We start from the raw sequence: 23,486 nt of genomic DNA, 5'->3' as shown, positions 1-23,486 counted from the left end.
ATGTGCACGGACCACGCGCGCGGGGTGCGCGCGGCCCCCGCGCGTGTGCAGGGCCCTGGCGGGCGCTCGTGCCCCGCGTGCGCGCGTGTGCAGGATCCAGCCCGGGTTTTCGGAGTGGCTGGAGCCGCCGGCGCTCCCGGCCGGGGTCTCCGTCCCGAGCGCGCTCGGCGCCGCCGCCCAAGTTGGCGGAGCGGGACCCGCGGCTCCGCCAGTTTTGCCAGGACGCGCCGCCCTCGCGGGGCTCCGGCAACTTTCTCTGGGCGCCCGGGGCGGGCCGGGGAAGTGCGGGGGGCGCCGCGCCGTCCCGTATCGTCCCGCCCCGACCGCCAGGGTCCCCCTGGATGTGCCGCTTCTCGCCCGGACCGAGCCGCAGCTGCAGCCGCGGGAAGGGGGAGCGCGGAGCCGCGGGACCCGCCGCCGCGCCCGGCGCCGCTCGGAGCCGCTCGGAGGTAGGAGCCGTCGGGCGGGTCGGGGCCGCGGGTAGGGGCTCGGGGCGCTCGCGGGCACCCGCTCCTCGGAGGAGGCGGGATGGCGCTAGACCCTCTGCCGGGCCGCGTCGGGGCCGTCCGGCTCCCGCGTCCCGTCGCCGCCGGGGGATGACCTCGACCGGGGCTCCCGGCGCGGGGCCCGGCGGGGCGCGGGCCGGGAGCGGGGTCGGACAGCGCGGGGCGGCCGAGGCCGTCCTGGGTCGGATGGGGCGAGTGCGTTCGGGGGCACCGGCAGCGCGCCCCGGCCCCGCCGCGCTCCCCGTCACGTACACTGGCGCTCACACCCACTCCCACGCCCTCACGCTCCCGCTGCGCTCCGTGCGCCGGGTGGGTGGGCTGCCCCGGCCGCGCCGCTGCTGTGCCCGCCCGGTGAAGCCTCTTGGAGCTCGGAGAGGGGAGGGCTGGGCTGGAGCAGGGTGCTGCAGGCTCGTGGGCAGGTAGCCCCGGCACCCTGCCCGGGTGGGGGGTGTTGGACGGTGAGCAGCGACCGGGTGGAAGTTGATGCCCTGGCCCAAGTGACGCAGCAGCTGCAGGGGTGTCGCCGGGCACACATGGATGGTGAGCAGCGAGACCCGTGCTGCCGGTGCAAGCTCCTGGCCATTTGGAGCCCTCTTACCCTGGGCCAGTCGTGGTACGCACAGGCCTTCGCCAGCCACCTCGTGGGCCTCTGGACCCAGCTGCTTTGCCAGGACACAAGGCTGGCTGGCCTAGCTTGCGTGTCCTGCAGCTGGAGCAGCTGGCTGTATCCCCCACCAACAGTACCCACCGAACCTGGGGCCCTGGGCGAGGCTCTCAGGGGAGGAGGGTTTGGCGCTGGGGCAGTGGGTCCCCCTGCTCCCCTGACAGCCTGCTAGGCCGTGTTGGCAAGTATCTGGCAGGAGTGAGATGCAGGGGGGAGTCAGCACACCCCAAGGATCCTCCCAGAAACTGTGGTGAAATGCCCACATCCCGGCACACCTCAGCTTTCCAGCCTTCATCCCACGGGCCCTGGGGCTGCACTTCTTCCATCCCCATGTGGGCTGTAGCAGAGGGTGCCACAGAAATGTCCCACGCATGGGAAACCTTGTAGCTGAGCATGAGCTAACCGAGCCTCTACAGGCACAGGCCACCCTTTTTGGGGTCGACCAGAGAGGCCTGCAGGGGATACCCAAACTGCATCAAGCCCTCAGTGATCCAGGAGCACAGGAAGGCTAAAGGCAGAGGAAGCGTCACTCTGGAGAATTACCCTTTCTGTCTCACGGTGCTCTAGACCAGGCCCTGTGCACACCTGTGAAGTCCAGATGGTCCCTAACCAGAATGGGGGGCACTCAGCACTGCAGTGACAGTCTGAGGGCTGCACCTTTTCTATGAGGATGGAGAGGCAGGCAGCTGCCTCTGATTGGGGCTGGATCTCTGTGGCATTTGCATCTGTGTTTGGGGTTTGGGAAACTAGCAGATACTCCAGCCACAGCTAGGGTCCTGTGCCTAGCCCTGGAAGGGATGTGGGAGCCCGGCAGATGCTGCTGGATACCCAGATACCCGAGTTTTCCCCCACTCTGCTATATAGGCTGTGTGTGGCAAACCTGAGCTGATGGACACACCATCCTGAGGGTGGGCATTGGGTTTTGATGCAGGGATGGGTTGGGTGGAAGGGAAGAGGAAGCAGCTGGATGAAGTGTCTCCTTCAGAAATTCAGACCTAGGAAGACTTTCCGGTGTGGCTAGGTCTACTGTGTCCAGCTGAGGCAGAAGCTGCCTCTGTGGGAGACAGGATGGTGAAGGCACCTACTGTCCCCTCCGTGCTGTTATGGGTGTTTGAAGCTAGTTTATTGATGCACTTGTCTTTGCATTGTGTGAGCTGGGTTGGTCCTCACCCTCCCTTGAGCCTTTCCCCAGGACAGTGAAGGATACTGTTACTCAGAAAGGGTCTTTGAGGGCAAGGGGGTCTCCTGGAAGCTGAGACCCTGCAGCAGATCCACACGAAAACTGCCTGTGTCTGGTAGGACCCCCAAATTCCCCAACTACCAAGGATCCCAGCATTTCTGAGGAGACTGGTGCATGCTGACCTGAGCCCACCAGCGCATACCTTCATGCATCTGCCAGCCCAGCTGCTGCTGTGTGCATGCATGAGCTCCGAGTAATGCTTATGAGTGGACTTGTGAGGCCCTCTCAGCATCTGCTTGTAGCCAAGTCACTGGTTGCTTGGGGGCAGGGGGTCCTCATCTCCCCGACGTTCCAGGGTCTTTTCTATCACAAAGACCAACACAAATTCAGGAGCAGGTTGGGAGCTGAAGGTTGCCAGGCCCCCGTGGCTGGTCTAGTGGAACTGACTCAGTACTGCATTCCCCTCATGGTGCCGGAGCTGGCTGAGCTGTGAGAATCTCCCTGGAGCAGGGAAGTTTCCATCCGGGGGAGTGAGTCAGCGCAGACACTTCGTGACGCGTGTTGTCATGTCAGGGCAGCCTGAGGAGAGGCGGGTGTTGATCTTGGGCTTGGAGGGGGATTTGTGGCTCGCTGTCCAGAATGTGTGAAGGGTGGGTAGGTGGATGGGCTGGAAGACATGAAGGCCCTTCTTCCAGTGCAACTGGGAGAAGCTGTTGGTGATATACCGTGGCTCAGGTCTCCAGCTGCAGTGCTGGAGAGGCTGGTCAGCCCATAGTCCCTGGGGAATACCACTCTCTCCACCGCTCCAACATGCTGTACAAGTGTGCACACCCTTGCACATCTATGTACCTGCACAGGCATGCGGTCTCATGTACATGCATGTTCACATGCGCACAGACATGTGCACACCTATACTACATGCACATACCCATGTGTGGCTTGTGTTCCACAAAAGGATATTTGGGTGGTGTCTTTCCTTCCTTCTGCAGGCCACTGGGCCTGTTCTTGTCTGTCTGTACTGACAAACTGGAACAGGGAAACCTTGAGTGTCTGTTAGTTGGTCAGAAAGCAGAGCTATCCTCCTTAGCCCCGAGTGTCCCTCAGGAGCATGTATGTGTGTGCACGCTAGGGACACGTATACAGAGGGGCCTGTTTGAGTGTACATACCTGTACGCCTGTGTGCACGTTATCTGCCTGGTTTGGTGTCTTGCATCTGTGGTACTGGAGTCTCTGTCTGTGCCTCAGTTTGTCTTGTTATCTTCTCTGGGTGTATAGCAATCCCAGTGATGTGATAAATAACAAAGGCCCATTGGGTGGGTCCTGAGTGAGACGGAGGGGATTCTTTTACAGAAATCTTCACAGGAACACAGCAAGTGTACCCACCCCAGTACTTACGGCACATCAAAACCATTCAGAAGCTGCAGAATAGCGAGGTGAACAGCTGATAAAATAGCTGCCTCAGAGTGGGAACAAGCAGCAAAAACAGAGTCAGGTTTCAGCTCTGCTGCATCCGGGGCTGAGGCTGGGGTGGTGACGATGGTTCCAGCTGTGGTACAACCCCACTGCCAAGCTCCCATCCCTGATATAGGGGGAGCAAAGCGCTGGCCGATGTCCCCCATGGTGGCAGAGAACATGGCTCTTGGTGATGGGGTTGCTGTGTGTATGGACAGAGAGGGTCTCCAGTGGAGGAACAGGAGAGCAGGCATCTGTGCCACCCACTTCCACCAGTGGCAGATACTTCGGGAGAGACAGATGTGTCCCAGCAGGCAAGGGATCGCTGTGACCTTTTGGGAACAGCCTGAGGGCACTCCCACTACCACCTCTCAGCACACAGAGGGGGTCTCCTGCCTAAATCCCCAAGTGCTGTGCTTACCTTGCTCCACGCTCAGCATGTCAAGAGACAGGCAGTTCTACAGATTAGAAGGGATTGCTGTTGTATATCTAATCCTTCAATGACCGCCGAAGTCCCTGCCAGGTCCGTGCACATCCTCCTGTTCCCATCTTCTGAGGAATCTTGCAGGATGGAGCTGTTGGGGTGGGAACAGGCTCGGTGTGAAATACCCTGATTGCAGTGGGAGGACAGATGACACTGCAGCCCACTGCCTGCCATGTCCTACCTTCTCTCCCTTGGGATGGCAGGATTTCCTTCATGTAACACAGGAGCATGCTGGGTTGGGGGTGATGTCTTGATGCCATGGGAAGGAGCTGTGCCTGGTGGGGGCTCCCACAGCCATGACTCAGAGCTGGGCTTTTATGGGTCCCACATGTTCAATTTTGCCATTTCCCTCCAGCACTGGGAAGGAAGGGGGAAGCATAAAAATTCCTTATAGCAGCTGCTGCCATGTGTGCACCCCCCTTACCCCCACCCCAAAACCTTGCCCCCACCCACACTCCAGCCCAATGAAGGTAGGGGCCAGGGAAGTGTCTTTGTGTGAGCAATTTGCAGGGGTAGTGTGTGCTGGGGGCCAAAGCAAACAACGTGCAAGCCTGCGACAATTGCCTGCCCTGGGACCACCTATCAAGCACCATCACTCCTGCCTGGCTTGCCATGGCTTCCTGAGTGGCTCAGCTTGTGGTTGAGGGCTGGCGGTCCCTGCTTTACTGGGGCAACAGCCGCTGGGAGCGTGGAGCTGTGAGCTCCCACCCTGCAGCCCTCCTCCATGGGCTGTCTCTGCCCTGGGATACACTGGAGACAGGGCAGCCAGGGCTGCCTTCCCCTCTTCCCAAAGCACACGTGTGTTAGCATGTGTTAACGTGTCTAGAGGCATGTCAGTGCATGGTCGTGAGTGGGTGTAGATGCATGTGGGAGCGAGGGGCTGGATTGTTTTGCCCCCTGCTGAGATGCAGTGTGTGTATGGGTGGTGGTGTACTGTGGCTTGCGTAAGGCTGAGCTGCTGGAGGGATGGGTGGGCTGGAGAGGGACCTCTGGTCCTTACTGGAAGTGGTGTGAAGGGCAGAGAAGAATTTTGTCATGGGGTGGGGAATGAGGATGTGTTACGTTTTCTGAAGGTGGTGGCCAGGGCTGGAGGAGGGAAGGAGGGAGAATGGAGTGGGAGGATGTCCTGAATCCGTCCTGGCATGGATGTCTCTGCCCTTTCCCTCCACACGTGTAACCTTCCCCCAAAGCTGGTTCTTCTCTGCCACATCTTTTCCAGACAAGGGACCACCTTGGAACGAGCTTGGCAGCCCACACCAGCATGGGATCATGACCCTGAATCATCCCCTTTCAGACCCCCTGAACCTGAAGCAATGCGCTTTGTGGCAGCTGCAGTCCTGGGCAGATTAGCTGCCCCATGCAGAGGAGCTTGGGCTCACCCTAAAGGCCTGGCCTGATAGTGGGGTCAGATGCATAGTGAGGCAGCTGGGCGGGAGGGCTGCACGTCGGTTCTGCTGGACGCAGAGATGAGAAAGCGTGTAGGGTCAGGGGAAGCATCTCCCCAGTGCAGACTGGCCTGGCCCCAACTTGGTCCCAGGGCAGGGAAAAGGGTCTTCTTCCAGCGGGGAATTTCACCATCTTTACCCCACCATCAGTGCCATTTCCCCACCCGCAACGGGTGCCAGCTGTGGCGCCTCAGGAGGCTGCAGGAGATGTCATAGCTGGGGAGGAGTGTGTTGACACTGCCAGACCCCCACCTGCCCTGGGAGGCACCTAGGATGTGTCCCCTTGATCCTGAACTGTTGCTGGCATGAGGGAGCATTGGGTCCCCAGTAGCTCTCTTCCAGCCTTGCTACTTTCACCTACATGCTGCAGCTCAGCCTGGCCCTCTGCCGTGTTCTGTGGCTGCAGAACGGCCCTGGCTGTGGCTCTGTCTGAGCTGCTGCCCCAGTGCAGGAAGACAGATATTAAGCCAGATCAATGTTTTTCCTAAGGCCCTGTAGGGTTAAACCAATTGGGCATGTGGCTGACCTTGGGTCACAAGACAGCTGAGATGAGGGCTGCCGGGGTGTCGGCAGAGCTCTGCGCCTGTCGTGGGCTCAGGGGTTTGCCTACCCGGGGGCTACAGCCCACCTTTCCTGAGGGGGTGAAACGGATATGCTGTGGTGGCCTTCTGGGGCCCCCACCCTAGGTCCTGCTGCACCACTGGACCCTGCTCTCTGTCTGCCTCTTCTCTCTGGTCTGGCACTCCCTTGACCCTCAGTGAGTAAGGGTTTGGGGTGACTGGGCCTGAAAACATAGAGCAGCTCCCTCTTAGCTACTGTTGTAGTTCGTGACATGCACATGTAGAGAGGCACATATGCACATTGCATGGATGTGTAGACATGCACAAGCACATGTGCAAGCATGCATGCAAACACATCTGTGAGTACATACAAACAAGCACCCCCCCAAAATGTACTCACTCATAAACACAAATCCCTCTCCGTACATGCAAACACATATGGCCAAACTTGTGCATTCACACACACGGTTACAGAAACACAGATGCCCCCACGCATGCACACACAGAGCCCTCCCCCAGGCCCCCCACACCCGGGGGCTGTGCTGGGCGGGTTGATGGATTGTGCCACACACAGTTCAGCGCTGCTGGTCTATCGGCTGGGATCTCGGCCGCACGGGCTAATCCAGCCCTGACATCACATTCCTCCACAGTGGGACTCCGCGGCAGTTAACCCTACCGGGGCTGGGCCTGGGGCAGGAGATGATGGGGACAATGCCGAGGCGCAGACAGGGATCCCCACCACCCCTGTGTGTGGGCTGGATGGCAGCCACTGTGCCGCAGCATACTGCATCCACTGCTGCAGGCTGGCGGGCCCCGGAGCTGCCAGAGGTGGCTGGGAGCAGGGAGTGTTCCCGGTGCAAGGGGGGAGCTGGCTTGGGGGTCTGCCCCATCACAGTGTGCGGCAGGGTGCAGCCCGCCTCCTCCTCCTCCTCCTCCTCCTCCTTTTGCAGCCAGGTCTCCTAACGGTGTGCGATTTCCCTATCAGTGACTAGGTCTGTGTCTTCCCCTCCTTCCCGCCGTTTCTGCTCCACCACCCATCAGTGTGGGCATCCTGACGGTCGTCCTGCGATACAAGCTCTCTACATCTCCTTTTGCGCCTTCTCCTCTGTCTCCTTCCCTTTCCCCCCTCCCGTTCTCCAGTGTCCTCAGGAAACTGGAGCCAGATGACAGGTTTTAGATGTGTTTGCAGGAAATAAAAGGCAAGGAGCTGGGGGGGAGGGGGATGGCCAGTCCTGAGCCCCTCCTGTGCAGCGTTTTGGTGTCTGGAGCCAGCCCTGCTTCAACTGCTCCTGCCGCTGGCTGCGCTCCTTGTTTTCTTGGCAGAGAGGAGGAGGAATGTGTTTCAGTTTGAGTTTCTTGGCAGGAGGAGACCGAGGGAAGATTCCCCTCAATCCCGGCTGCGCCTGGCTCTCAAATTTATGCCCATAGGCTGCGACTTGGGTGGGCCGCAGCGGTGTGCGGCAGGCGGGGGAGGCAAGCACGGCGGTGGGGGAGCCGCGGGCCAGTTCCCATTGGCTCCCGATGTCCCTGGCCCCCTCCAGCTTCCCCTGCTCAGGGGGCCACCAGGGTCTGGGGAGCCCCAGCGGACCCCATGGGCTGGGGGGGAGCATCCTGCAGCTGGGACCTGTGGGCCCTGGGCATTTTCTGCCTTGCGTAGCCACCCCTCCATGCTGGTGCTCAGCAAGGGGGAATGTGCGGGATCGGAGAGAGCCATGTCACCACTGTCATGCCTGCCCGGCACCCGCCTGTCTCCAGCCTGCCCCAGCAGCAGACCCAGACCTTGCCAGGCTGGGTCTGCTCATCAAACTCCTCCCCTCTGCCTAGACCCAGGAAGGAGAGGCTGTCTTGGCACAGTGGGACCCCGTCCCTTCTGCTGTACCTAGATGGCCAGTGACTGTGGGTGGCGGGGACCTGAGCCCCACTGAGCTGCCCTCAGTCCAGCATCATGGCTGCTTGAGGGAGCACAGAGGGGATGCCACCCCAGGCAGGGAGATGGTGCGCAAGGCTGGGGAGTCCTGAGGCGGGAGTAATATGCCTTGTGCAATGTGCCTGTGTGTTCTCCATGTGTGTTGGTATGCTGTGCCTGTTTGTGCCTTGTGTGCCCTTGTGTGCTCGATGCATATTTATGTAAACCTGTGCATATGCATGTGTTGTGTGCATGTGTGCTGTGTGTATGCACATGCAGCTTTGCATGTGTTCCATTGGACATACGTGTTCCCTGGTGTGTATAAGTGTTTGTGTGTGTGTACTGCTGTGTGTGTGCCCATGGAGTTTGTGTGGTGGTCGCTCTGTGGGTGTGTGCACATGTACTCTGTGAATGTGTGTGAATGTGTGTGTATATATGCATGCAGGGAAATAGCAGGTGGTTGGCGTGGCAGAGGCTGGCACAGCTGTGCATAGCAAGGTGAATGGGGCTAGGGGCTAAGAGTTGGCAAGGTAGAGGGGACATCACAAAGGCTATGGGTGAATTAACCCTTTTCCTGGCCCCACAGATGGTGCTCCATCTGCTTGGAACTCAGGGCAGCAAGTCCCCAGTCCAGGCTGGGGTGGGGAGCTGTAGGCTGGTAGGAGCCAGATGGGTCCAGGGCAGAGCCCATCGTCCCATTGCTGCTGCAGCAGGTGGGTGTGCCTGCCTGAACAGGCACAGCCCTGCTCCCCTTCGGGCTGGCGTGGCTGCATATGGCTACTGCACTGCATGGTAGCAACCTGCCCGCTCTTGTACAGAGCGAGGAGCTGGTGGGCTAAGACGGTGGGTCTAGGGGCAGCCTGGGGGAGCTCAGATGATGGTTCTGGCGAGGGAGAGACAGGGGACTTTGGCTTTGCTGAACTCCAGCACCCCGCCATCATTGCCTAGCTGCAAATGTGCCTCTGCAGATATGTGCAAATGTATGTTCATGCACCTGTGTGTGTGTGTGTGTGTGTGTGTCTGTGCACATGTGAATAGCTGTGTGCGCAAAGGGCTGGGGGGTTTTTGCTGCGGTTGACTCCACAACTAGACAAATGTCTGTGAGGGACTTGCAAAGGCTCTCTTCATTAGATGTTGCGGCTGGGGTAGGGGGCAGATGGGAGACTTCCCCTAGAGCTAATCCCCCCAGTCTTTGCTGCAAGGCCCAGGTCCTGTAGGCAGGTAAGACGCCCCTCCTCTGCGGCCCCCTCTCCCCCCTCCCCTGCCGGGTTCCCCAGCACCACCACCTTCCCGGGTACCTCCCTCCCCCTTTGCCTGCCCCGCTGCCCCCCCCCCTCCCCCCCCCCCCATTCTTCCTGGCTGACACTCTCACAAAGCCCTGAGACAAGCTTTCAAAGGGGCAACTCATGCGGAAGAATTGCTGCCCCCCTTCCCCCCCCCACCCCCCGTGCTCCAAACGCAATCCAGCACTTTCCCAGCGGGGTGAGGGGCTCCCACTCCCCCAGACCCCTTGTTTGGGGCGATTCCCTTGGTCTGTCAAAGGGGGAGGCTGAGGGGGCAGGAGGCCTTGTTCCCAGCGCCACCCACACATGCCTCTCCCTCACCCTGTGGTTGTTTCTCCTTCCAGAGCCTCTGTCCTTCATGTAAGCCCTGGAGGGTCTTGGGGCAGGACAGTGGCCATGGGTGGGGATGGGGCTGTGGGCCAGGACCTGGGTGCAGAGGCGGACTGCACAGCCACGATTAGAGATCTGACTATGGGCAGGGCCAGGCAGAGTGGCAGGTGGAAATGGGACCCAGGCACAGGGCAGGAACCTGCAGGCCTGGATGTGACAGTGGGCTGGGCTGAGCCCTGTGGGCAGGGGTGCAGTGTGTGGGTGGGACAGGGCAGGGTTTTGACCTGCAGGCAGGGTGGGGACCCATGGCAGGGCTGGGTGGGACCTGCAGATGCTGCAGGGACCCAGCAGGAGGGCAAAGCAGGGTGCCAGCTCCGGTCCTTTGACCAAGAATGGTTCTAACCACCTGTGCCTTTGTTTCCCCTTTCAGCAGTTAGGGCTCGCAGTTTTTATATCTATGTGTGTGCTTGAGTGCAGATGTTTGCGTGGGTGTCTGGGTGCATGTGGGTGTATTTCATTCACCCTGAAACAGACACTGCAGTGGGCTTGGGACTCTTGCTGGGGCAGGACCCTCTTAGTACAGCGCCAAGTACAAGGGCACCTTGCTAAGTTGGTATCTGGGGATGCTAGTGATGGGTGACCGCAGGGTACCCTGCAGCAGTGTCACCGCTTGTGCAAAGCTATCGGAGATGGCCTTGAGGTGGGCAATGGTCTGATCTGAGGTCCTTGTGCTTGGGGTGTGTTACCTTCCCTGTGCTGGTGCCACAAGAGCCTGGGGTCCTGCCCGGCACCAGGAGCATGGGGACAGACATGCTTGCTTTGGAGGGGGTGGCGGGTGGCCTTCAAGTTTGGCCAGGTAGCTTTGGTGACACAGAGCTGCCGTGAGTTGTGCCTCCTGCCCCCACCCAGCCTGCCGGAGGCATGCAGTTTTCTGCATGGTTTATGTCTCTGCAATGTCAGCAAGAGAGGAGTGGGATGTGGGGGGTCTGCACCCTGGCCACACAGACATCTCCTCTTGCACCAACCCCTTCTCCCTTCCAGGTACATACAGGCCTGTGCCCCAGGTGAGGAATGGCCTCCAGCTCCAGGAAGAAAGTGGGAGCCCTTAGGGAAAGGGGGGCCACCGTAATGGGAAGGGAGCACCAAGATGTGTACGCGTGGGAGAGGGCAAGGGAAAATGCCAGGGGCCACCGTGGCAGAGCAGGGGCCCCCAAAGTTTTTGGGTACGCAGAGAAGTTCATCGGTGGTTGCGGCTGAGTCAATGCACCTAGCCCAGTTCCTCAGCCTAGGAACCTCGTTTGTGACTGTGCCCCAAAATGGGGGGGAGAGAGTTTCCCCCTTTGTCACCTGCCCTTCCCGCCTTGGCAGTGCCCCTGGGACCTCCCCTTTGCCGTGGGCCCGGGGCAGAGGTCTGTGTTGGGGGCTGCCGCGAAGCCGAGGGCACAAAGCGCTGCGGTGCGGCGCGACGGTTCAGGCTGTGGGGGGCGGGGCGGGGCGGGGCGGGGCGGGGGCCCCCGGGAGAACCTCCGGGCCGGGCGGGCCCCTGCCGCGGCGGATGGGGCGGCCCGGGCGGTCCCGCGGTGCTGCGGCGCCCCCTGGCGGGCACGGGGCAGCGCCGGCCGCCGTCGGGCGCGGGGCTCGAGGGCCGGGAGGCAGCTCACCCTCGTTCTCCTCAGGCCCCGACCGGCTCCAGCCCCTCGGCGAGGACCAGATGTGCTCCTGAGCCTGGCCAGGCCCCGCGACGATATGTTCAACCCTGTCAGCCCCCCAGCCACTGGCTATGCTGAGCACTGCTGCCTGCGCCCACCACACGGACCAGCCCCGGGTGCCTCAGGACCACAAGGTTGGTCATAGCCCCCTCATCCTGGCCAGTGCTTGGGCCTGAGTGGTGCCTGGCATGGGCGTGAGGGGTACCTGCCTTCAGATTCAGTCATTAGGTTCAGGGATGCCCTGGGGATTTCCTCTCCTCCTTGTGCCACCCACCCTAATGCGTCTTCCTTTGGTTTAACGTGGCCAAGTGCCAGGTCCTGCACTTTGGTCACAACAGCCCCACGCAACGCTACAGGCTTGGGGAGGAGTGGCTGGAGAGCTGCCTGGAGGAGAATGACCTGGGGCTGTTGGTTGGCAGCTGGCTGAATACGAGCCAGCAGTGTGCCCAGGTGGCCAAGAGGGCCAAACAGCATCCTGGCTTTTATCGGGAATAGTGTGGCCGGCAGGAGCAGGGAGGTGATTGTGCCTCTGTACTTGGCACTGGTGAGGCCGCACCTCAAATCCTGGGTTCAGTTTTGGGGCCCTCAGGACAAGAAGTACATTGAGCTGCTGGAGCGTGCCCAGAGAAGGGCAATGAAGTTGGTGAAAGATCTAAAGAGCAAGTCTTTTGAGGAGAGGTTGAGGGAACTGGGGTTGTTTAGCCTGGAGAAGAAAAGGCTGAGGGGAGACCTTATCGCTCTCTACAACTTCTGAAAGGAGGTTGTACTGAGGTGGATGTTGGCCTCTTCTCGCAGGTCACTAGCGAGAGAACGGGAGGAAAGGGCTTCAAGCTGCATCGGGGAGGTTTAGATTGGATATTAGGAAAAATTTCTTTACTGAAACAGTGGTCAGACATTGGAACAGGCTGCCCAGAGAGGTGGTAGAGTCGCTATCCTCGGAGGTATTTAAAAGACGTGTAGATGTGGCACTTTGGGACAGGGTTTAAGAGACATGGTAGTGTTAGGTTGACAGTTGGCCTTGATGATCCTAGAGGTCTTTTCCAACCCTAACAATTTTATCATTCTGTGATTCTATGATTCCCATCTTTCTCTTCCCCTCTGCCAGGACTTGATTTCCCCTTATGCCATCAGTCAAACCTCATGAGCAGTCACCGTGGTTATGGGTTGGTGCCAGGAACCGAGCACCCAGGCAGTGGTGATGGTAAGTCTCCAGTCTTGGGAGGGCATGGGGCAGGTAGGGGTTCTACAAGAGGTTTAGGCATCTCCTGGGGATTGCCTTGATTTTGTCGCGAGTGCAGGGGTGTGTGCTGAGGTGGCTGGGCAGTGATGGGGACAGTGGTGCCTGTGATGAGAGAAGAGACTGCTGGACCTTCAGGTATCTTTCTTGGAACACTGATGCCTATGTAAACAGGAGGATTTGTGTTCGCTGTGGCCAAGGGGATTGGGCACTGTTCTTGGGATGATATCAGCTGTAGCAGGGAGTATGTATGTGTCAAGGGGTTCAGGTAACCTCTAGGAACATTGGTGGCTGTGGTAGGGAGGGGGGACACTTTTGAACCTTGCCACAGTCCAAAGCCAGCAACAAGTATAAATTGGGAGAGGAGTGGCCGGAGAGCAGCCCTGCAGAGAGGGATCAGGGGGTGCTGGTTGACAGGAAGCTGAAGTCAGCAGTGTGCCCTGGCAGCCCAGAGGGCAAACTGCATCCTGGGGTGCATTGAACACAGTATCATCAGCCATTCAAAAGAGGTGATTATCCTGCTGTATTCAGTGTTGGTGCAACCTCACCTCGGCCACTGTTTGCAGTTCTGGGCCCCACCATTTGAGAAGGATGTGAAGGTCGTCAAACGCATCCAGAGGAGGGCAGCAAAGCTGGTGACAGGGCTGGAAGGCATGCGTTGTGAGAAGTGGTTGAGGACTCTGGGTTTGTCTAGTTTGGAGAAAAAGAGGCTGAGGGGTACTGCATTGCACTCTCCAGCTTCCTGAGGAGGGCATGTAGAGAGGGAGGTGCTGATCTCTTCTCCCTGGGATCCAGCGATAGGACATGTGGGAATGGCTCAAAGCTGCATCATGGGAAGTTTAGACTGGACATGAGGAAGCTTTTCTTTACCGAGAGGGTGGTCAAACATGCCACCCTAATGGGTGGACAATACCTTAATAACATGCTTTAACTTTTGGTCAGCCCTGAATTGGTCAGGCAGTTGCACCAGATGATCATCATAGGTTTCTTCCAACTCTATTCTATTCTAATTCTATTCTAATTCTATTCTAATTCTATTCTAATTCTATTCTAATTCTATTCTAATTCTATTCTAATTCTATTCTAATTCTTCTCTTCTCTTCTCTTCTCTTCTCTTCTCTTCTCTTCTCTTCTCTTCTCTTCTCTTCTCTTCTCTTCTCAGAAGCTAATTGGCACACTCAGGGTACTCCTCCAGGCTCCAAAGCACCAGGCTTGTGTCCTTGGGGGTTTCTTCAGCCTCCTAGGACCCATGCTGAGAGGAGTGCCCCCCACTCTCTGCTGCCATCCCAGGCTCACGGTTCTCAACACCCCGTGGTGCAGGCAAACTGGGCAAGAAGCGGGCACTGTCCATCTCACCCCTGTCAGACTCTAGCATTGACCTGCAGACGGTAATCCGCACCTCACCCAACTCTCTCGTTGCGTTCATCAACTCCCGCTGTGCCTCTGCCAGTGGCTCCTATGGCCACCTCTCCATCAGCACCATCAGGTGGGCACCAGACTTCAGCCCTGCTGGCATGCATGCAGCCTGTCAGTCAGGGAGCCTGAATGCCGATTCCCAACTTGGGGAGTGTCTGGGATGAGGGCTAGGGAAGGTGGGAGCAAAGTGGGATGGTGGGTTAGGGAAGGAGGGGCTGGGAGTTCAGACATCTGGGTTCCCTGGCTCAGAAGACCTAAATTTCTCTCCTCTGATGGTGTCATCTGCTCATCCCTCTTGCTCTTTGCAGTCCATCAGTGGGGTACCAGAGTCCACCGGGTCAGCAGAAGGGCCAAGGTCACCTGTACAGTCACACCCCGCCCCCCCCCCCATGTAGCTCCCATGAACACCTGTCCACCCGCCCTGGGCTCCTGCACCATGCCCCAGCTCGTGGGACCCTCAAACACTGCCAGGTAAGGGGGCCTTGCATCCATATAAGCACTGCATCACATATAAGCGGTGGTCCAGTGAACATCTCAGTGCTGACTGCTTTCCACCTTCTGCCTGCCCCGGTAGCAGCTAAAGTTGGAGTGGAGCCTCACCAGCCCTCTGACTGCCAAATATCCAGAGGAGAGGTCTGAGGGTGACATCTCCAGTCCAGCTTCCACAGGCACCCAGGTATTCCTCAGGCCTTGAGAACCCCCACTTCCCCAGGGCTCTACGCTCCTCTCTGGCACCACTCTCAGTAACAGGGAGCATGAAGGGTCATACCTGGGAATGCTGATCTGGCTATGCTCTTCTAGGACCCCTTGCTGGGGATGCTTGATGTTCGGGAAGATCTGGAGAAGGAGGATGGAAAACCTGAGTCTGAGACTGTGTATGAAACCAATTGCTACTGGGACGGCTGTGCCAAGGAGTTTGATACGCAGGAGCAGCTGGTGCATGTGAGTTAGGTCCTGCCTGGGTACAGCCAGTATCAGAACCTGCCCTCAGGCTGCTCACTGACATCCCCCTGTGTCAACCCACGACTCCTACTCTAAGACTGTCCTATACTGGGCAGCTGCCCTGTCTCCCCCACCCTGAGAACTCACCACACAGGTGCATGATGTTGGAAGTTGCCCCTCAGAAGGGAGCGACATGCATCCACCACTTCTTGTGGGCGAGTTCTTTGTGACCCTCTCATACCATATCCCGAGGGGGAACACCCAGTCTGGCCTTCCTCACCCCTGGGGCAGCTCTCCTGAATCACTGGTGCATCCAGACTTCCTCCTTTGCTCTATGTCTCCCTCCAGATACTCCAACTCTCCTATATCCCCTTGACCACACCTCAGACCACCTTGACCCATATGTCTTCTCTTGGTCCTCCCAAAGTAGCCCCCAGCCATCTCCTGTATCCCCTGCATCCTCTAGACACCATCTGCCCACTCCGTTTTCCACTAACCTCTGGTGTCTCCACCTGCCATCCCAGTCCCTCTATGTCCATTTTTCCCATGACATTCTCTTAAGACACCTGTATCTCCCTGACCCTTGGTGCCCTCCCCAATGCCACCAGTGATGCCCCTCTCTCCTCAGCACATCAACAATGAGCATATCCATGGGGAGAAGAAGGAGTTTGTGTGCCACTGGGCAGCATGTTCCCGGGAGCAGAGGCCGTTCAAGGCTCAGTACATGTTGGTGGTGCACATGCGACGTCACACAGGCGAGAAACCTCACAAATGCACGGTGAGCTGGCATGAGCCTTTGCAAAGCTGTGGTGTCTTGCACCAGGCAGAGCTCTGGGCATGGTGCGAGCTGGCTTGTCTGGTACATGGCATTGAGGGGCACATGTGATGGGAGAAATGAAGTGGGACAGACAGGGTGGTTGGGAGCATGGTAGTGCATGATAAGAGTGGTGTTCATGTGTGGCAGACCAGAGCCCGTGTGATCAATGGCATGGCAGAGATGCACATGAGGTAAAGAGGTATGTAGTGGGCTGGGTACAGCACGGCCATCTGGCCAGTGCATAGTGAGGTGGCGTGATGTAGGCCAGAAGGGTAAAGGGCTGTGCAGTGGTATGAGGACATGAACCTGAAGGAGGTCAGCTGCGTTTTGTGTTGTTTGGGAGGTGTGATATGTGTCCGTGGCAGATGTGCCGTGGGTAGGTACTGTGGGGGTGATGTGGTACAGGGTCTGTTGAAGGTATGTGGCATATTTCACCCTGCTTGCCTGCACAGTTCGAGGGCTGTAACAAAGCCTACTCGCGCCTGGAGAACCTCAAGACGCATCTGCGCTCACACACGGGTGAAAAACCCTACGTGTGTGAACACGAAGGTTGCAACAAGGCCTTCTCCAATGCTTCTGACCGGGCCAAGCATCAAAACCGCACTCACTCTAACGAGGTACAGACAAATCTGGGGCTCTTTGCACCCCTTTGGGCTCTCCGTATGTCTCCTGATTAGTCCCGTACTCTGAAAACTCCCTGCATCCCTGCTTTTTTTTTTCTGTGTGCCCCAATTCTCTCCTTGCCTGCTCTAATATAGTATGTCCCCCTGCTCCTTTCTATGGTCACCTTTACCCCCTGCCCCACTCCTGTGGAGCACTGTCCTTGCATTCTCCCTCAGGCCCTGATGTAGCACCTAACATGCCCCCTCCAAGGGGACTCAGCCTCTTTGATCCTTTCCCACCCTCAGTTCCCTCAATTCTTGGGCCTATTTGAGAGGGAGGGGAGTGGGATTTATTTCATGCCCAGCTGGTACTTTGTTGTGTGTGGGGGTACCTGGTCAGAATTAACAGCTTCCTCCTCCATGTCTACCTTTTTCCCCTGCAGAAGCCTTATGTGTGCAAGATTCCAGGCTGCACCAAGCGCTACACGGACCCCAGTTCCCTGCGCAAACATGTGAAGACGGTGCATGGCCCTGACGCCCATGTCACCAAGAAGCACCGAGGGGATGTGGTGCCAGGCCGTGCACTGCCTGCCCCCAGTGGTGCCCCAGACATGAAGCAGGAGAAAGACACAAATGGCCCCACTGAGGCTCGGAAGGATGACAGCAAACTCTTGGTGCCTGACTTGGCCTTGGTAAGGAGCTGGGGTTGTGATGACGGATGGAGGCCTGGCCAGGCCTGTCAGAGGAGTCAGTTTGTATGGTAGGGGAGTCATCTCCACATCTGTCAGGGTGTGGGCTCACAGGTTGCATTAGGTGTGTAGTGGATATCTCACCCCTTTTCCTTGGTTAATGTTTTGGCTACTTCCCAGAAGCCGCAGCCCAGCCCAGGTGGGCAGTCGTCATGCAGCAGCGACCGCTCCCCACTCGGCAGCACTACCAACAATGACAGTGGGGTGGAGATGGCAGGCAACGCAGGTGGGAGCTACGAGGATCTGTCCACACTGGAGGACGTGGTGCCCGGTGAACCCATGGGCACATCAGGGCTCATGGCCCTCCACAAGCTAGAAAATCTTCGCATTGACAAACTGAAGCAGATGAGGAAGCCATCAGCTACCAAGGGCCTGAATTTGCCAGCCATCCCTGGAGCCGGTGAGACTGTGGTTCCCTCCCACCCGGATGTCAGGCCAGTCCAGTGGGCACTGTGTCAAGAGAGGTCTGGCTTGCAGCCAGAGAGGTTTCCACACCTTCCTTTCACTAGTGGTGGACCCCCACATCTGGGCTGTGCCCCATCTTTGGACTTGATGATCTTAAAGGTCTTTTCCAACCTAAGTGATTCTAAATGATCTTCTGTCCCCTCTTTGTTACCACCACTTGACTCTGCTTCCTGTCCTCACAGGCACTAATCACGGAAGAGGCCACGTCCTGGTACTGGAAGTGGCTGCCTGTTCCTCCTCTGACCACTGGTGCCACACTGTGTCCTGAGTGCCCTGGTGTAACTCCTCCTTTTCTTTCCTCAGGCCTGCCTGGGGAGGTGCCTGGGATCTCTGTGCCGCCGCCACCTGCCTCTCACAGGCGCATTGTGGAGCTGTCAGCATCAGAGATGGGCATGCCACTGAACGAGCGCCGGAGCAGCGCCACCAGTACTGTAAGCTCAGCCTACACCGTGAGCCGGCGCTCATCCTTGGTGTCCCCATACCTGGCTGGGCCATGTCTGGGCGAGGCGGGGGCAATGCCTGGTGGGGCAGGCCTGGCAGATGCCTATGAACCCATCTCTCCGGACGAGTCGCGACGCTCCAGTGATGCCAGCCACTGTGGAGGGCTGCCAGGTGTGGGCAGCCTTACCCCTGCCCAGCGCTACCGTCTCAAGGCCAAATATGCTGCAGCCATAGGTGGCCCACCCCCAACTCCACTGCCTAGCGTGGAGCGGGTGGGCATGGGTGGCCACAGCAGCTTACCTGGGGACCACATTGGGCCAGCCGAACCCCACTTCCTTGCAAACGGTTTGCTGCGAAGGCACAGTTCCAATGACTACCGTGGCTGTGCAGGCAGTGTTCCCCCTCACCTGGTGCCTCGGAATGGCATGCGGCGGGCCAGCGACCCTGCCCGGAGCACAGCCAACCCTCATGCTGTGCCCAAGGTGCATCGTTTTAAGAGCATGGGTAACGTGAATGTGCCAGGAGTGGGCCGAACTGCTCTGCAGCCCCTGGGTGCTTCTGATGCCAACCTTCAGCGCCATGTCTTCTCCCCACGCCCACCCAGCATCAGTGAAAATGTCTTCCTGGAGAGTGTGAGCATAGAGGGCCTTGGCCTAGGCATGGAGTCTGGCTTGTTAGAGATGGAACAATACTGGAACTACCCCGAGGAAAGCTTCCCATGCCAGGGGACAGGTGTGGAGCTCCAGTGTGAAGGCCTCTATGGCAGCACTCGCCGGACCATGGCGGGTATGCAGCTGAACCCAGGAGGGCACAGGGACATGGAGGAGGGGTTGCTTCAGTCCGAGTTCTCCCTCCCTCAGTGCCAAATGAACCAGCGCTTCACAAGTACGCATGCTGGCAACGGGACCATGCCAGCTCCTTGGGATGAACCTCCCCAAGGCAATCTGGAGATGAATTCTGAGCAGTCAAGTGTCAGTGCCTCTGCTGCTGCCACGTCTGGGCCGCACTGTCTCCATCAAAGTACTGAATACCCACTACCCAGTTCCTGTGGGCAGCAACCCAGACTTGCGAGTTCATGCCAGGATGGTGGATTTTCTGGGGGGCATCGGCTTAATCGACTGCAGATCAAATCTGAGCAGCGTTACCCAGCACCTGCCCCAGCCCTCGCTCCCTGCCAGAATGCCAAGCTTGCTGGGCCCGTGCAGCCTCCTGCATCACTTGGCCAAGCCATGAATGTAGGGCCTGGTGTTTACCCATCCGAGGAACAGGCACCTGTCAGTTACATGGGCATGTTGAGCCTGGGCACTAGAAGAGCCCAGACCCCCACTATGCAGACCAAAGAAGTGATGGTCCGTAGCTATGTGCAGGCGCAGCAGGCTCTGATGTGGGGAGATCAACTAGCCTCCAGGGGAGGGGAGGCTGGCATGGGGCTGCGCAGTGAAGCTGGGCAATGCCAAGCCATGCAAGCATCGCTGTACCTCAGCCCCAAGTACTCTGGTTACCAAGCCAAACCAGATCACCTGCAGGGTTTGGCAGAGACCCAGCACCTCCTGACCACCCCATGCTTCAACCCAGAGATGGTGCCACACCCACCTGGTGGCCCTAAGCCACCTGGTCACCAAAACAATCTGAACTATGTGGGCAACCTGGCTCAGCCAAGCCACCCCTATGAAGGTGTGGAAGCCAGCTCCCGGCGTGTACTTCGCTTGCCCCCTGCCCGCCCCACACCTGAGGGGCCCAGTAATGCTCTGCTCTGTTACCCAGGGCAGGGCACACACGTGCAGGCGGGCAAAGGTGGGCATAAGCTGCTGGGCCAAACAGCAGTGAGCTGTGGGAGCCCCGAGAATTATGGTGGGAGCTTGGAAGGACTCAAAAGCAGCTCATATTACTACCTGGATTCAGGCGAGCAGGTGGCCAACAGCCTGGACTCCCTGGACCTGGAGAATACGCACCTTGACTTTGCTGCCATTGTGGAAGATCCAGACGCACCTGCACTGCTGCCTGGGCCCCCAAGCCCTGTGGGTGGCCTTCTGCTTCCTGCATCTGGCGGTGCCAACATGGCTGTGGGTGACATGAGCTCCATGTTGAGCACTCTGGCAGGGGAGAGCCATTTCCTCAACTCCCTGTCCTAACTAGGAGGCACCAGCCGTCAGGTGGGCATGTCTGCAACCAGGGCAGGCCCAAGCCATGTTTGGGCAGAGGTGTGAAATCCCTTCTCACATGCAGATTCATGCCTGATGCGGGCAGGGGAAGGGGGAGAAAGACCCCGAAGTCTCCCCTTTTCCAGTCTGTGAGTGTCAGGCTCTTCCAGGGGAGTGATGTTTCTGGGTCCTAAACACAGCTGGAACCCTGATCAGGTGCTTCAGGTCATCACTTGGGGGGGGAAACTGGTTTTACTGAGCCCTTCCATTCCGGTGCCTGGAACTTTTCCATTGGAACTTTTCCATGCCTCCCTTGGCCCTCTGGACAAGGTGGCCCTGTGCAGTCTTAATGTTGAAACCAAAGAGTTCCACCCTCCTCAGCCCTGTGGGCAGGCCCCGTCCCTATATTCCCACTGCCTGCATCGTGTTGTCGTGTCCGTCCCCTCCCCCCTCCCCCCAAATCCCAGTCTCTGTCAGGAGTGCAATCACTCCTTACTTGGCAAGTGCCCCCCCTTCCATCTTGCTCAAGGAGTGAGAAGGGGGAGGCAATTCTCCACCACAGGGATGGGGTGGGGGTGGCTCGGGGTGCCTGGCACTGCCTGTGTTCCTCTGTACAAAGTGTGCATATGTGTATGTCTCTCCTGTGGGTGTTACCCCAGTCTTTCTTTTGTCTGGAAGAAGCAGCAGTGCCTCCCCTCCCCATTAAACCCTTTCTCAGGGGAGCATGAGATGTGTGCCTTTTTTTATCCCTGCAGATGGGCTCCAAGGTGGACCCCTGTGCCAGGTGCTGTATAGCTCCCCCCGTCCCCTCCCTCATCAGGGATCAAGACCTACTTGTGCCTGGCCCTGCAGGAGCACCCCTCATCTTGGACTGGGGATCCAGCTGTGGCACGTGCTGCACAGGCCAACCACGCACTGATTCCCACAGCAGGGGTAGGGGGAGGAAAGGGCAGTGCTGCCCCCGTATTGCACACTTGGCAGCACTGAACAAAAGCACCGGCAGAAGTGCAGTGAGACCCATGTACACTTGGAGGCATAGTCTAAAGGCACGGCTCGGTGCCTCTGGGGCTATGCCTGGATCCGAGGCTTTTCCTTCAGACCATCTTGGCACTTCTGGGGCCTACCCTGGGCTCTTCCTTGGGCATTGGGGCACCACTTTGGCTCTCCTAAGGCTGCTCTGTGTGCTGGGGACTCGGTGGGGACTCTGTAGGGTCTCTGGGACTGTTGAGGTGTGTTTGGGGCTGCTCTAGGGCTTTTCTGGGATCCCTGGGTGGCCTTCTGATGGCTGTGAGCTGCTATGCATTCTCCAATGTTCTTTCTGAGGGCTGCCTTGCTGCCTGTGCAAGCTGGCTGGGCTTCCTAAGGCCCCCAAGAGCGCACTCGGTGTCTTCAGGGCAGCACTAGGCATTTCAAACCTATAAATTGGATGGTTTAGTCTGTCCTCGTGTCTCTGGGGGTGCTCTGGGGCTCTTTCCAGGCTGTTAGTACATTGCTGGGACTGTTCTCCAGGTCTCTTGAGCGGATGTCTTCATGCTGCTTGAGCTGCTCCAGGTATGCTGGGGTGTTCACAGTTATTCCAAGGCTCCTGTAGTTTCACTGGGCTTTTCCGGAACCTCCAAGTCACGCCTAAGAGCATTTTTCCTGGTCCCTGGGCCTGTTCTCAGACCGACTGGGGTTCTTTCCGGGCCTGAAGGTGTCCTGCCAGAGCCTCTTAGGCTTTCCGGGACTTTCCAGGTACTGCAGGTGTCTCTCTGGCTGGGGCGGGTCCCCAGGGACTGGGGACTCCGGGCCCTTCCGCCTGTGGGGGCTTCCTCAGGGCCCCGCGGCCCATCGTGCCCTGCCGGGCCGCACCGCTGACCCGCGGGGAGCGTTCGGGATGTCCAGGTCCTGCTCCCGCTCCTCCCGCGTGGGCTGTGGGTCTGTTTGCCGGGTGGTCGGGGGGGTCCCTTCCGCCCCCTTCGCGGGCCCGCGCCGGGAACCGGCGTTTCCATAGCGACGGCTCGGCGTCAGCCCGTGGCAGGCCGCCGGTGCAAGCCCCGCCCCTCCGCACCCGCCCCGCCCCTCGCCCCGCCCCTCCGCCCCCTGCCGCCACCGCCCCGAGCGGCTCCGCGGCTCGCAGCTGCTGCCCCCCGCCCCGCTCCCCGCCGCCCCGCTCCTCCCCGCCGCGCTCCCCGCCGCCGCGCTCCCCGCCCCGCTCCCTGCCGCCGCGCTCCCCGCCGCCGCGCTCCCCGCCCCGCTCCCCGCCCCGCTCCCGCCCGCCGCGCTCCCTGCCCCGCTCCCCGCCGCCGCGCTCCCCGCCCCGCTCCTCCCCGCCCCGCTCCCCGCCCCGCTCCCCGCCGCCGCGCTCCCCGCCCCGCTCCCCGCCCCGCTCCCCGCCCCGCTCCCCGCCGCCGCGCTCCCCGCCGCCGCCCCCCGCCCCGCTCCCGCCCGCCGCGCTCCCCGCCGCCGCCCCCCGCCCCGCTCCTCCCCGCCCCGCTCCCCGCCGCCGCCCCCCGCCCCGCTCCTCCCCGCCCCGCTCCCCGCCGCCGCGCTCCCCGCCCCGCTCCCCGCCCCGCCCCCCGCCCCGCTCCCCGCCGCGCTCCCTGCCCCGCTCCTCCCCGCCGCGCTCCCTGCCCCGCTCCCCGCCCCGCTCCCTGCCGCCGCCCCCCGCCGCGCTCCTCCCCGCCCCGCTCCCTGCCGCCGCCCCCCGCCCCGCTCCCCGCCCCGCTCCCCGCCCCGCTCCTCCCCGCCCCGCTCCTCCCCGCCCCGCTCCCCGCCGCCGCGCTCCCCGCCCCGCTCCCCGCCCCGCTCCCCCCCGCCGCGCTCCCCGCCCCGCTCCTCCCCGCCGCGCTCCCTGCCCCGCTCCTCCCCGCCGCGCTCCCCGCCCCGCTCCCCGCCCCGCTCCCCCCCGCCGCGCTCCCCGCCCCGCTCCTCCCCGCCCCGCTCCCCGCCGCGCTCCCCGCCGCCGCCCCCCGCCCCGCTCCCCCCCGCCGCCGCCCCCCGCCCCGCTCCCCGCCCCGCTCCCCGCCCCGCTCCCCGCCGCCGCGCTCCCTGCCCCGCTCCCCGCCCCGCTCCCCGCCCCGCTCCTCCCCGCCGCCGCCCCCCGCCCCGCTCCTCCCCGCCGCGCTCCCCGCCGCCGCCCCCCGCCCCGCTCCCCGCCCCGCTCCCGCCCGCCGCG

General features: G+C 60.2%; 1 protein-coding gene across 3 annotated transcripts; it reads left to right on the top strand.

The window, feature by feature from the left end:
- Nucleotides 1-21,052, top strand: GLI1 (GLI family zinc finger 1). Of its 3 annotated transcripts, none has more exons than XM_064474263.1 (12): nucleotides 1-449; nucleotides 11,487-11,653; nucleotides 12,625-12,720; nucleotides 14,047-14,242; nucleotides 14,481-14,643; nucleotides 14,750-14,848; nucleotides 14,974-15,114; nucleotides 15,743-15,892; nucleotides 16,384-16,548; nucleotides 16,977-17,225; nucleotides 17,403-17,682; nucleotides 18,051-21,052. In XM_064474263.1, exons 1-12 carry the CDS (start codon nucleotides 1-3, stop codon nucleotides 20,318-20,320), a joined length of 4,425 nt encoding a protein of 1,474 aa, XP_064330333.1. In that variant the 3' UTR covers nucleotides 20,321-21,052. The 3 variants fall into 3 exon arrangements, with proteins under 3 accessions (XP_064330333.1, XP_064330332.1, XP_064330334.1); XM_064474262.1 differs by having other exon boundaries at nucleotides 2-449; nucleotides 14,747-14,848; XM_064474264.1 differs by lacking the exons at nucleotides 1-449; nucleotides 11,487-11,653; nucleotides 12,625-12,720 and adding an exon at nucleotides 12,757-12,894 and having other exon boundaries at nucleotides 14,747-14,848.
- Nucleotides 21,053-23,486: the final 2,434 nt, after the last annotated feature.

The sequence above is a fragment of the Phalacrocorax carbo genome, chromosome 27 (assembly GCF_963921805.1).
Source record: "Phalacrocorax carbo chromosome 27, bPhaCar2.1, whole genome shotgun sequence".
In the NCBI taxonomy this organism is placed as follows: domain Eukaryota; kingdom Metazoa; phylum Chordata; class Aves; order Suliformes; family Phalacrocoracidae; genus Phalacrocorax; species Phalacrocorax carbo.
Note: the sequence above shows the minus strand (reverse complement) of the source record. Positions and strands in the feature narration are given on the sequence as shown.